This window comes from Pteropus alecto, unplaced genomic scaffold, assembly GCF_000325575.1.
Source record: "Pteropus alecto unplaced genomic scaffold, ASM32557v1 scaffold88, whole genome shotgun sequence".
Classification (NCBI taxonomy): domain Eukaryota; kingdom Metazoa; phylum Chordata; class Mammalia; order Chiroptera; family Pteropodidae; genus Pteropus; species Pteropus alecto.
Genome location: NW_006494611.1, coordinates 8,921,127 through 8,933,665, shown reverse-complemented (window position 1 = coordinate 8,933,665; position 12,539 = coordinate 8,921,127). Strand labels below are relative to the sequence as shown.

At 48.0% G+C, this 12,539-nt stretch overlaps 1 protein-coding gene across 12 annotated transcripts in view; it reads left to right on the top strand.

The window, feature by feature from the left end:
- PAX2 (paired box 2) overlaps positions 1-12,539 on the top strand; it is a 90,783-nt gene that overhangs the window by 47,044 nt on the left and 31,200 nt on the right. For 9 of the 12 annotated variants that reach the window (XM_015599922.2, XM_015599923.2, XM_015599927.2 and 6 more), the window contains one exon: positions 1,971-2,039. The exons of the other annotated variants lie outside the window; for them this stretch is intronic. In XM_015599922.2, the coding sequence (XP_015455408.1) occupies positions 1,971-2,039 (69 nt within the window). The remainder of the gene's footprint in view (positions 1-1,970; positions 2,040-12,539) is intronic. 12 annotated transcript variants of the gene reach the window in all.

Here is a 12,539-nt window from a genome sequence, read left to right as displayed (position 1 = left end):
CAGAATGAGACAAGGACACAGACAAGGGATAGATGACGTAGTTATGTCATGAAGCACACAGAAGAGTCTGAGAAGGTAGACCACCGTTCAGTACACTGCTGAAACCTTTACCTTTACCTTTTTTTGGCTATAATTGTGGGTGGGTATATTAGGGTCCTTTGAAGGGACACTGCTTGCCTGAATGTTGCTTGCCCTGGCTTGTGTGACTGGAAGATAGAGACACTTGTAAAACCAAAGTCCTTTGCCTTCACCCAAGTTGCTTTCAGCTGTGGCCCAAAGCACTGCCATCCATCGGTGTTGGTGAAACACAGAACAATTATAAAACTTGTCCAGAAATCCAAATGAAGTCATATGGTCTGAGTCTGTTATATGCAGGAGGGGAGGTGTGTTGGTCTCATCCTGTGGTGTGTGGAATTGCAGGGGGCTGTGATTTTGCATTCCATTAATTAGGTGCACAATGAGTTGTGCAGTTGAGTGATGCCAACGCAGTGCAGTTGTGCATTTGCAGGCAGGGCGGGTTGCACGGCTGCAAACGTCTGAATCCTGTCACTGCCTTTAATAGCTCCCTTCTGCTTTAGATGGAGCAGTAACTGGAAGAAGCAGTGTATTTCCTTAGTTTCCCTCCTAGAGATCCCCAAGTGTGCTGCTCAGGTTAGACTTGGAGCAAATGAGGGGATGAGGTTATGGAAATGAGCAGCACCTACCCTATAGATAGGATGCTTCAGGCAAGAGAAGGCTTCAGGCAAGAGAAGGCTACAGACCCCCACAAGGAAGGAGGATTTGGGTTAGGGGCCAGCAGGCAGTCCCTGGAGCGTAGCCCAGATTGACAGGGGGCCCAATAGGGAAGAGTGTGGGTTCTGGAGCCAGGCAGAGCTGGGTTTGAACCCTAGTGCCTTGGGCAAGTCACTTAACCTTTATCAGCTCAGTCTTCTCTTCTGTAAAGTGGGGATGGTAACAGCACTCACTTTGAGGGGACCATGGGGAAGACTACGCAAGATCATGGGTATTGGGTGCTGAGCCAACTCTGTCTTGGCTGATGGGTTGCTGTGTGTCTACGGAGGAAGTCCTAACTAGCAAGTTCATGTTTTGAGGGGAAATGAAGTTGTGTTGGAAAGAAACTTATTTGGGCACAGGCTCCCTAACCTTGGTGCGGCCTCTTTTATGTAGGGCAGCCTAAGGAAGCTAATGCTGGGATAAGCTGACCTGGGTGGGCTCAGGGCAGTGGGGGACAGATGGCAACCTCCCATGTGATTGGGAGACCCTATGTCCATCTCTGCTTACTCCAGTTGGGCCACATGTCTCTCTTAGCATCCGCAGGCATTTTAGTGTATGCGAATGAGACCCCCTTCTTCCCTAACACGGAGGCATGCCTCTGTCCACTGCTGTGCATTTCTGTTCCCTTGTGCGAGTTTATTTATGTATGTTCGTTTATAGACACATATGTAATTTCTTACATGGTTCATGAAAATGTGGGCATGTGTGTGTTTTCCACCAGGCTGCGATCTTTGGGTGAAAGGGGATGTGGAATGCCATGCATCGGGCAGGCAGGCTGTCTTCTGGGTAGTGTATATACTTGAAGAGGTGATCAAATGGGAGCAGGTGCATGTCCACCAGTGCCAGGGAGCAGGGAGAACTCAAGCTAGGCCTGAGTGTGTTAGAGTCCATGGTCTCGAGGCACAGGCGCGAATATAGACTTTTGCCCAAAGGGCCCCGTAGGCATCACTGTGCATTCTGTTGGCAAATGGAGGGGTTATACGGAACCTATCTCCAGGGGTGGCCTGGGGCCCAAGGCGAGGGAGACTGAGGCTGGGAGTCCTTACACCCTCAGGCTGTGTGGGAGTTGCTGCTCAGAACCCTCACAAGCCCTTCGACGAGGAGCCTGGTCTCCCAATCTCGGGATCTTGCCCCCGTGTTCTACCTGCCTGTCTTTCGGGATCTCTCAGTGTCTGTCTGTCTCTCATTTGCTCCAGTGGAGGTATACACTGATCCTGCCCACATTAGAGGAGGTGGAGGTTTGCATCTGGTCTGGACTTTAAGAGGTATGGGGGCCAGAGGGAACATGGTGTGGGGGTCAGGGGACATAGCTGGGGGGTGGCGGTTAGAGACTACTCAGAGAGTGGGTTCCCAAGGGCCAACAAGCGGACAAGGAGGAGGTGGCTCAGGCTTTCCCTGGGAAACCAAGAGGCTAACAGTCTCAGGGCCTGGATCCCTTCCTCCACGGGCCGCTGCTGGGTTTAGGGGCTGAGGCCCTGGTGGCCTGAAGGGTCAGGCACTCAGTGGTTGGGGGGCACTTTTTCCAGCCCTTGGAAAAACAAAGAGCAGATCGGGTAGTAAAACAAAAGCAAAGGAGACCTGGAAGCACCTGACAGCCCTAATTCATCACGGCCCAAGTTTTTTCCTGTGTTCCCATTATATTTGTTTGTAAAAGTGGAAATCAATTTTGAAGGTAATTTTCTGGAAAGAATGGAAGGGAGGTGGGAGGGCCGGATAAGGCAGAGATGGTAAAAGGAAAAATTTAGGCCAGGCACAGCCCAGGGGCAGCTCTTGGCAAGGTGAAAGAAAATTGCATATTCAATCTCCATCCATGAATCTCCCTCACTGCTGCCCGCCTCCTGCTTGAAAACAATGAAGGCTTTTTCTCAACGCTGGGCAGGGCCTCAGTATCAGCCTCACTTTAACTTCAGGGTCATTAATTCCCTGATTATTGAAGGAGAAGAGAGGGTTGCAGCATCGTCAATTCCAAAGGCACCCCCCATGTGATCAGGCTCTGGCTGGGGTACAGTGGGGGGCAGCCAGGGTGGGGCGAGGTGTTGTTTCAGAAGAGCAAAGGGGTGGGGAGGGAGGAAATGGGGAGCCAACTGGACTGGGGGGAAGGAAGCCAGGAGGAGGGTGAAAGAAGGCAGTCATTACTGCATACCTCTGTTGTGTTGTTATTGCAAATTAAAAGTAGCATGTTCCACTCCACAGCTATCTTTGGGGAGGGAGGGGCACCGAGGGAGGTGGGGGATCTTATCATTGCTTCTTCAGCAGACCAGCCGTGGTGTCACCGTGTGAGGTGACATTTGAATTTACAATTCCGCTGAGAAAAGCCATTAATTCACAAATTAACATTTCTCCCTCTCCCTCTCTCTTTAACACTCTCTCCCTCTCTCACATGGATGTGCAGGCAATTGAAAAGACAAAGGAAATAGCCTTAAGGAAGAGACTTTACTGCTAGTCTGTCTGTGCTGAGATTGCTCCCCCTGCTTCCAGATAGATAAACCAATTACCTGAGCAGCTCTGCTCCTGGCCGCCCGCGATCGCCTCCTTTTGTAGGCTGCCTCTATGGCTGGATTACACTCCGAGTATCTCATTAATGCAAACCAGGCATGCCCTGGTCACCAGTCTCTCTTCCCGGCTCTCCTTCTGGAGAGGTACCAGGAGGAGTGCTGGTTTCAGAAAAGGCAGGCAAGGAGGACCCAGGGGAGAGGAGAGGCTGCCACTGTCCGGCTGCCTGGCCCTGGGACTTTGGAGGAGGCTGATGGAGGAAGTCTGCAGGTGAGGGCGCCCTGGTAGGCTTGCATGGGCAGACAGAGGCAGACAGGAGCCAGAGCCTGACTCTCTCAGCATCTGTCCTCTGTGGTCTTTTGGTCCAGATGCAGGGGACTGGCAGAAACAGAGAGGGATCTGAGCACTCGCTGCATGAGAAGAGCTTCGGAAAATTTCGCTGAGTACACATCATTTTATTGGGACAGGGTTCAGCTTGAAGGAGCTGGGAGGGGCGCTGGAAGGGCCCAGAAGACACAGTGAGGTTGCACTATGTTGAGTAAACAAAATGAGGTTGCACTGATTCTAGCACTTGGGCACAGTTATGTCTGTTCATCACCTAATGCGCGCGTGCGCACACACACACACACCCACCCACCCAACCCCCCCGGAGCCATTAGATTCCCTTTTTAGAGAATCCCCACCCAGGAGTGTGGACCTGGGGTGGAATGCCCTTGGATCTCAGAAGTGAGCTTACGTCATGAGCAGGAAATCACAGAGCCTCTTTCTGCTTTCGCTTTCCTCTGGGCCCTGGCCAGGCTCTGTAAGAAGGCATATTGGCAGAGGGAAGCCAAGCAGAGTTTGAGTTTCTCTAAGGAGAGATGCTCTGTGGATTATTGCTGGAATTATATGTTTCTACATGCATTATACTACCTGGCACAGGTGAGGTCATAGACTGCTTCTCATGAAGCAGGTTCTATGAAAGTCCAGAAACCAAATCTAGAGTAAGGTAATCATCCATCTAGACAAGTGCCCGGGTTTAACTGCATTAACAAAGCTCAACCTGTGTTCATTTTCCAACAAATATTCAAACCTGGCTAATGTCCACTCCAGTCCAAGGAACAGCTAAGGTTCAAAGGTCAGCATTTGCCAAGACACCAAAAAAATCCACTTACGAACACACGTTCATTGTTATGATTATTCTTCCCAGTAACCTGAAATCAGACCATTCATACTGAGGGGAGAATTTTTCTATCTTAGTTGGATTATATGTTTTAGCCAAACTCTGGCCAATGTTGGCCATGAGCCTGTTGAACACTGACCGTGTCATTTTATGGAGGCAGGTATAGGTTATGTCGATGTTTTATGAAGAACTTTACCCAAGGTAAATGGCCCCTTGGACTTACTTTTTTCTGTGGGGAAGGACCAGGGTTTAGCCATGGCAGTATGTAGCTGACTGGGTGCATGAATTTATACATAAGTCCCTGGGTTTATACCAGAGACTATGGCTAAATCATTAACTACCTACCTGAGGTTCTCCGCCAGTTCATGCCGTTTTGGATAGAGTTATAATTGCTTGTTTGAGGAAATATGTTGTGATTTAGCACAAAAGAGTATTTTTTTCATAAAGTGCCAAAAAGATAGAATAGCTAGGTCGACCCCATGCCCCAGGAGAGAACATACAGATTTGCAGTAGAGTGGGCTGTCTATGTCCCTCCACCACCGGAAGTGGGGGTAGGTGTAGCAGAGTATTACGACTTTCTTGGCAAAGGCCTCAGGTCGTGCTCCCGCCCTGTTTCTGTACACTCCTGTGCACCTGTATGTTCACCCATCTTGTCAGGCTATGTCTCCAGATCCTAGTCTTCCCTTGGAAACTACCTTCCAGCCCTGCAGGTAGGCATCATTCTCCTTCCCCCACCCAGCAAGGGCACCAAGCGAGAAATCCGCTGCCTCAGCGCTGCCCTTCTCCAAGCACAGGCTCTGGACAGGAGGGAGGAGCCAGGCGCTGAGGCTGTCCCCCAGTTCCCCAGGCCCTGCTGCTTGTGGGCTTACCTCCCTGGGCACCTCCTCTCCTATGGGCCAGTAGACCGCTGAGAAGGGCAGGGCCTTGGGGGACCCTCAGAAAAAGGGTTTGGAAAGAAGACAGGCTGGAGAGACCCAGGATTATTGCCGCCTGCCAGAAGAATGGGTCCCATCAGCCTCCCTGACCACTGTGGCTGCACGAGGAGCCCTGGACCCCCTCCTCTGCCTGCTTCCCCAGGGCCATGGTAGCTGGAAGGCTTTCCAGGACCCTCCCCACTCTGCCCCATGGGGGTGAAAAGGCAAGGAGGGTTGGGGGAGGGTTGGGAGAGAGCTGGGAGACATCACGAGTCTCAGAGCTGAGTTGCAGCAGAGCCAGTAATTCAAACCATCCTGACCCTTCGGTGAACTCGAACCTGCTGACCTTGACAGCACCAGACAAGGGAGGCCTCACAAACCTCAACCTTTATGGAGGCCTTGCCTTTTCTCCCTTCCTTCTTCGGAGCCCTGTGGCCCAGCCTTCAGGTGTCTCCTAATTTGGCCGTCCCCATGAAATGTCAGCATCCCTCCCTCCCCGAGGTGCCTGCTTGCCTGCCTCAAAGCACCCTTTGTGCTCATCTCCACCAGAGGCAAGCGCGTGGGCATCTCACAGGGGTCCTTGCAGGGCTGGGCTGAGGCTTTCTCCTTTAAACAGAGCTGTGCACCTTGCCCGTTCTCCTTCTACCCCAGGCTTCACCTTTTTCAGGAGTACTGGCTATAGAGTGTGTGCACATGCATGCGTGCATGCGTGTGTGCGCGCGTGTGTGTGTGTCTTGGGTATGCACAGGGGCCAAGATAAAATGTGATCGAGACAGAGTGGACAAGGGGAGGGAAGAAAAGCCTGAGGAAAGCTGCCCAGGAACCTGCATTAAAGTAAATGTAGTTTATGAAGTTTATGCTTTCCTCCCGGGGAGAGCTGGATTCCATCCAGCAGCCTCCCAGAGCCTGCCAAATGGCTCCTGAAGCAGAAAGTGCAGGCAGGAGCATGGGCAGGCCAGTGACAGAGGGAGAGACGCGTGTACGCACACACACGCGCACACACGCACACACTTCCCCCCCCCCCCACCGGCTTACAAAGATCTCCCTAGGCCCCAGCAGACTTTGAAGACTGGAATGGAGGGATGCGGACGGTATGTTTGTTAGGAGTGTCTCCAGGAGCTTCCCTTTCCTTCCCTCTTCCCTCCCAACCCTGCCTCCATCTCATTTGTCATTGCGGACACCTGGGTGAACTATTGGCATGGTAAGCTGGGCCGAGGGCAGTGTGGACCACTGAGACAACTAGCTTGTGGAAGCTGCTCTAGGTGAGGGGTAGTGTGGGTAGTCTTGGGGTGGTAGGTATGAGGTCTGGGTAGTAAAAGGGATCAGAATGAGGTCTGCCAGGAACCTGCCCTTTTCTGATGCTGGAGATCCATTTTTCTCTGGCACGTTGGTCAAAAGCAAGTAGGCACCTTGTAGCTAGTGAAGATAGCTGCTGGAATCTCTTAAGGAGAAACAATGAAAGACAGTATTTTCTTTTCTGGAAATTCAAAAGAAATAAATGGTTGACAAGGTTAGGATATGAGAACTCTTAGAGGGACTTATAAATGAGCTGGAATATCTGTCCTTATATACTCTTCTTCATGGGCGCAAGCCCATGAAGTGGGCCAGGATCCTTGACTTTAGAGGAAAGAGTTGTGTGGAGGACAAGAATGACCGGAAAGGGCAGTGACATGTGGCAAAGGGCTTTGCTCCAGCCTGCCGGGTTGGCAACATCTGGTCTCTTGCCTCTGTGCTTCTGAGACACGTCTCCGCTGGGAACGGGCAGCGGGAGAATTCTATCTCCCACCTCTTCCTGGGAACTCCTTGTCCCTCTTTGAGTTCTGCTGGGAGCTGGGACAGAGGAGGACAACAGAGGTAGAGTCATCTGAAGGCAGAGAGTAGAAGGCAGAAGAGAATAGAAGAGGAAGTGAAGGAATGGCAGGTATTACCAACTGCGGAGGCTCCTCTGGGAGACCAGGAGACGCTAAGCATGGAGAGCAGCAGAAACTGCCCAAGGATGGCTTTCGCCCTTTATCTCCTCTTCTCTCTCCCTTCCCCTCCCTCCCTTCCCCTCCTTATCCCTTCCCTCTTCCCTGCACACATCTTTATTGGTTCTGGTAATAGCGTTGATTTGCATGTCAGGCAAAGCCTTGCTACACACACAGAAAGAAAACCCCAGCCTTGGCGGCATGGCAGTGTCAGCTCTCGCTGTTGTTCGACAGTGTAAAATTAAATTAATAAAGCCCCCAACACAGGAAAACATAACAGGAAATTAATGGCCTTTACTGTCGCTCTGATGCAGTCATTTGCAACCCTGCTTTCCGCACCAAAGACTTCATAAATGCAAGCAGTTTCTCTAAACAAGCATACTTAGAGCGGCCTGGTATGTAATTTTTCCGCCTTGCTTGTGTCCTCTGAGCTAACAAAGCCCCCTTCTCTTCTGGCTCCAGAGTGGTTTCTAACTGGTTCTGGCCCCAGCTGGAGTCCAGCACCAGGCAGAAGGTCCCAGCCCCCCGCACCGAGAGCCCAGGGAGAGCCGAAGGAGGACTCAGGTCCCACACAGAAAGACCCTCAGCCAGCCCTCCTTCCCCACAGGCGGCCAGTGAGCCTGGAGCCCCAGCCTCTGCCAGCAGGCCAGGGGGAAGGCAGTAACGCATGCTTTCAGGCAGGAAAGTCAACAGTCTGGGGAATTCGCCCAAACCCACCCGAAACTCATTCCTCCCTTTGCTCCGTGCATCTGTTTTCTTTCCACTACCTGTTTGCTCCCTTCCTGTGGTGCGGCCTCTGGTCTCCCCTTCCCCTCCCCCTCCGTACTTGCTCATCCTCCTTGTACTCCTTCCAGTATGAGTTGCACACACCCGGGCTGGCTGTGTTGGCAGTGGGTGCCCATGCCTTTCTTTCTTACAGGTAACCTAGGGGTTTGCAGCGGTGGGTGGGGGGTGGGGAGGTGTTAACATTCAAAATGGGGAAAGTAACTGTACTGGTATAATTGTCTGGAGGTCTAGGGCTCTTCCATCTCTCCCTCTTCTCTACTGGTTGGTTAGGAAATATGAGAGCCCGAAATAATCATTCAAGCCATCCCTCTGTCCTCAGGCAGATTTCCTATAACCCTTTCAGATTGCTGAGAGTCTGTGATCTTGTTCTGGCATGTACGTAGGTGACGTATTAAGAAAACTTACACTTACCTCTCTGGGGAATCTTTGTATCAATATGGGCCCCATTGTCCACTGTGTTGGGAAGTATGAGAGGAGCTAAGAATCAAGACATGGATCTCAAGGAATTCAGTTAAGGTTCTGAAACTGATGAGACTCATGAAAATAGAGATATATATACTGAGTGTTTTCTAGGAATCCAGGGAAGTAGCCAGAAGAGCAAGAAAGAAACAAGACTTGAGCCTGGGGGTGGCCAATATTCAGGGAGACTATCTCCAGGGACACCTTCCATGTGGAGGGAGGCCATTGGCTGGGCTGAGAGTGGTGTCAAGGCAGAGTCTCAGATTCTTAAAGATCATCTGGTCTTATCTGGCACTCACGTAGAACTGTCCCCTCCAGCAGTTCCACCTGGCAGGCCGCAGCCCCTGCCTAGACACAGGACATAGACGGACAGTTGTCACTGTTAGAATCCCATCTCCACTCCTTACTTGTTATGGGACCTTTGGCTAATTACGTAATCTCTCTGAATCTCAATTTCCGCATCTTTAAAATAACGACATTAACCACATAGAGTGGTGTAAAGATCTCCATTGGACACCGTCTCTTCTCTCCCTCTCTCCCTCCCTTCCTTCCATTCATTTCAACTGACTTACTGAGTACCTGTAAAAACACTGGGCTGAGCCCTGGGTGGATTTCAGTTTCTCACATGACGTAGTCCTTGCACTTGAGGGAGGTTTCTCACCATCCTGGTCACCCATCTTTGAATTCATTCTTGGCGGTTAAAGTCCTTCTTAAATAAACACTACACTCTAGAGACAGTCTAGCCAATGCCAAGTACAGTAGAACCATTGCCACTTTTCATCTACATCCATAATGTAGCCTCAGATTATGTTTGATTTTTTTTAGCAGCCATGCCAGACTCAAGCTCATATTGAGTTCATGGTCAACTAAAATTTTGAGATCTTTTTTCACATCAATTGCTATCAAGCCAGGTCTATCCCATTCTGCACCTGTGTAATTGATTTTTCTAAACCTAAACATAGGGCATTCAATTTATCCCTGTTGAATTTCATTTTATTTCTCTGGGCTCTTAATTCCACCCGATTAAGAACATAGGATGTCTTCTGTATCATCATCCTAGTAGTTTTTAAACAGTTATTTTTCTTTAAAATAAAGGAGAGTCACATGGCTCACCAGTGGAGACCTCCCTCCTGTTTGTGATAGATGAATACTTTAAGAATTACTGAGTCCAGCAGCCATAACCATTTCACTTTTCTTCATCTTCTCCATAAAGTTAGGAAGGAGATTCTTTGTGAAATATTAACATTCACCACATTCACAACATTTCTTTAATCAATCAATAAAAATCCAATTTAAGTTGATGTGGAGATTGAGTGCCTGCTGTGTATGAAGCACTGCAGGACTGATTTACAAAGGTAAATAGGACATAATCCTTGACCTCAAGAAGCTTCTACTCTATCTAGGGAGATAGAGGTACACACCATTATACAAGTAGAATGCGATAGGTGCTATGATCAAGGTTTGAAGTGCTATGATAAATGTTTAAAAAAAGAGGGAGGCACTTGCTTCCAACCAGGGCACTTAAAGGCATCTCAGTGGGGATGGCACTTGATCTAAGCACTGATATCTAATTAGTCTGCCACAACTTATCCTTGGTGAGTGCACACAGGCTCCAGGTTATCACCATTTTCCTTTCTAGTGCCCACAAATTAACTCTAACAATGCCATCCAAAAGATGTCCAGACCCTAATATTAAATTTATTAGAGTGTTATTTGCATAAGCTTACCTTTCCCCCCACCCCTGCTCCCTTTTTTTTTGCAAGGCAGGATGGTATTGAGCTTTGTCATTACTTCACCTTTTCATTGTGACTTCTTAAGGGTTATCAACAAAAACTTCAGGATCCTATATACTATTTCTCCCTGGGTTCTGCTATATGAATTATCTGAACCTGGGAAAGTGAACTCAAATCAAAATAGTTAAGAGTATCTGCCTGGCCCCTCCCTGACCTGGACAACTCCTGCAGTTCCCATTTTGACGATCCTTTTCTTTGGCGGAGAAGACAAAGGCAAGCCAGAGGTAGAGAAGTTCTGCCTTCTCTCTTTTCTCTCAGCGTTACATCCTCTTCCCCGGCGCTGAGACTAAACCTGCCTTTGTTTTTGTTCTTTCTCCAAACATAGCTACCAAGACTCTCTTTTTTTTGTCGTCTCAGCTAGTTCTGAGCTTTTGTCTTCCTGACAGGCTCATGCTACTCTCATACTCATCCTTGGTTGTGGTCCCCTCCTTCTATCCGTTGTGTGTCCTTTACAACAGGAAAAAAATAACTTTTGTCTGATAATAAGTACAATATATATTCATTGTTAAATATTTGGAAGATACAGTAAACAATTTTTTTAAATCACCCATAATTTCATCACCAAAAGGGAACCACTGTTGGAATTTGATATATTCTTTTAGTCTTGTCTTTTCTGTGCATGTATAATTTCATATATAGAATTTTTATCAAAATTGGAATGATATTGTATATACAGCTTTGTCTTGCTATTTTCACTTAACATTATATAGGTCTATTTTCACATATCATTAAATATTCTTTAAAAACATGATTTTTTAATGGTCGCATAATCTTCCACTGTTCAGTGTACATGTCCTTTTAAAATCTAGGCTCATCATATTTTAAAGCTTATCTGTGTGCAACAACAATGATTTTCCTTAAATGTCCTTCTCTGTTCACCCCTCCTCCCTCCCTTTACTTTGTCAGGTTGATTCTTTGAGCTTGCAGAGGCAGAATTTCATTTTTAGAGCATCCTATCTTTATGGACTTATGTTCCCTTCTAGAATCTCTTGCCATGGGATCACACGACCATTCTTTTCCTCAACACATAGCAGTTTGCTTTCGTCAAGTCAGATTCTGTCCAATGCCCCCATCCTTTGCTACTGTCAACTCTATATATGGTTGCTTTCTCCCCAGATCCCCATTACTTCCCTTTTATCAGTTTTTCTTTCTTGGTCAAAATTAAACAACTTGGAATAATGGAAAGGGCTCTGGGCTGAGAACCTCAGTTCCCATCCTAACGATGACTAGCTGTGTGACATGGGACAATTACTTAACCTTTCCGAACCTCTGTTTTTTTAATCTCTAAGAGGCAGTGGAATTAAATGATCTCGATACTTTCCAGCTGTAAAATGTGATGACACTGAATCCAGAGTAGCAATTTTCCTACATTGCTTCTTTTTCCTTCTAAAAGGAAAAATGTTGAGCAAGGCAAGTTAAGAATTAATCATCCTTTGCTTTTGGAATTCTATTCGACAAACCAGCCAACATTTTTTATCACCTACTATGTGTCAGGCCCAATGCTAGGCTTATTAAAGTGAAAAAGATGGTTCCCTGCCTTCAAAATGGGGATAATAATTGAAGCTCCCTACTTAAGTTCTGGTGAAAATTAAATGAGTTAATATATGTAAAATTCTTAGATGGGTGCTTAATATATAGTAAGGACTTAACATTAGCTGCTGTTATTGTAAGGATTAAATCAGCAGATTACGACGTTAAGCAGAGTATCTGGCATCATAATAGGAACTGGATCGATTTTTGTTATTATTATTATTTCTACAATAGAGGTTTGGAACACAGAGAAAGGAGAAATTAATACTGCTGAGGGAGGAGCTAGCAACCCTCTGGTGTCCATCTGAGGAAACTCAGTCCAGAAAAGCTCAAGAGACTTAGCCAAGGTCATACAGCACACGAGCAACAAAACTAGGATTTCAACCCCGGAGATGTTACTACCAGTTCAGTTAGTGCCCACAGAGGCACAGCAGGACATTTCATGACACTGCCCCGCACCTCCATTTTTCACCTTATCATGAACTCATTGATTGCTTAGGGTTCCTGGCCAGGGCAGTCTCACAGATTGTCTGGTTTAAGGGTGGGAGGCAATGGGGATTGTCACCTCAGCGCCTTGGACAAAGAAGCTTGGTCTCCAGCCCAGCTCTTTCCCAGCACATTGCTGCACTTACTTTTCTCCTCTCTCCTCCATTTCCCACCT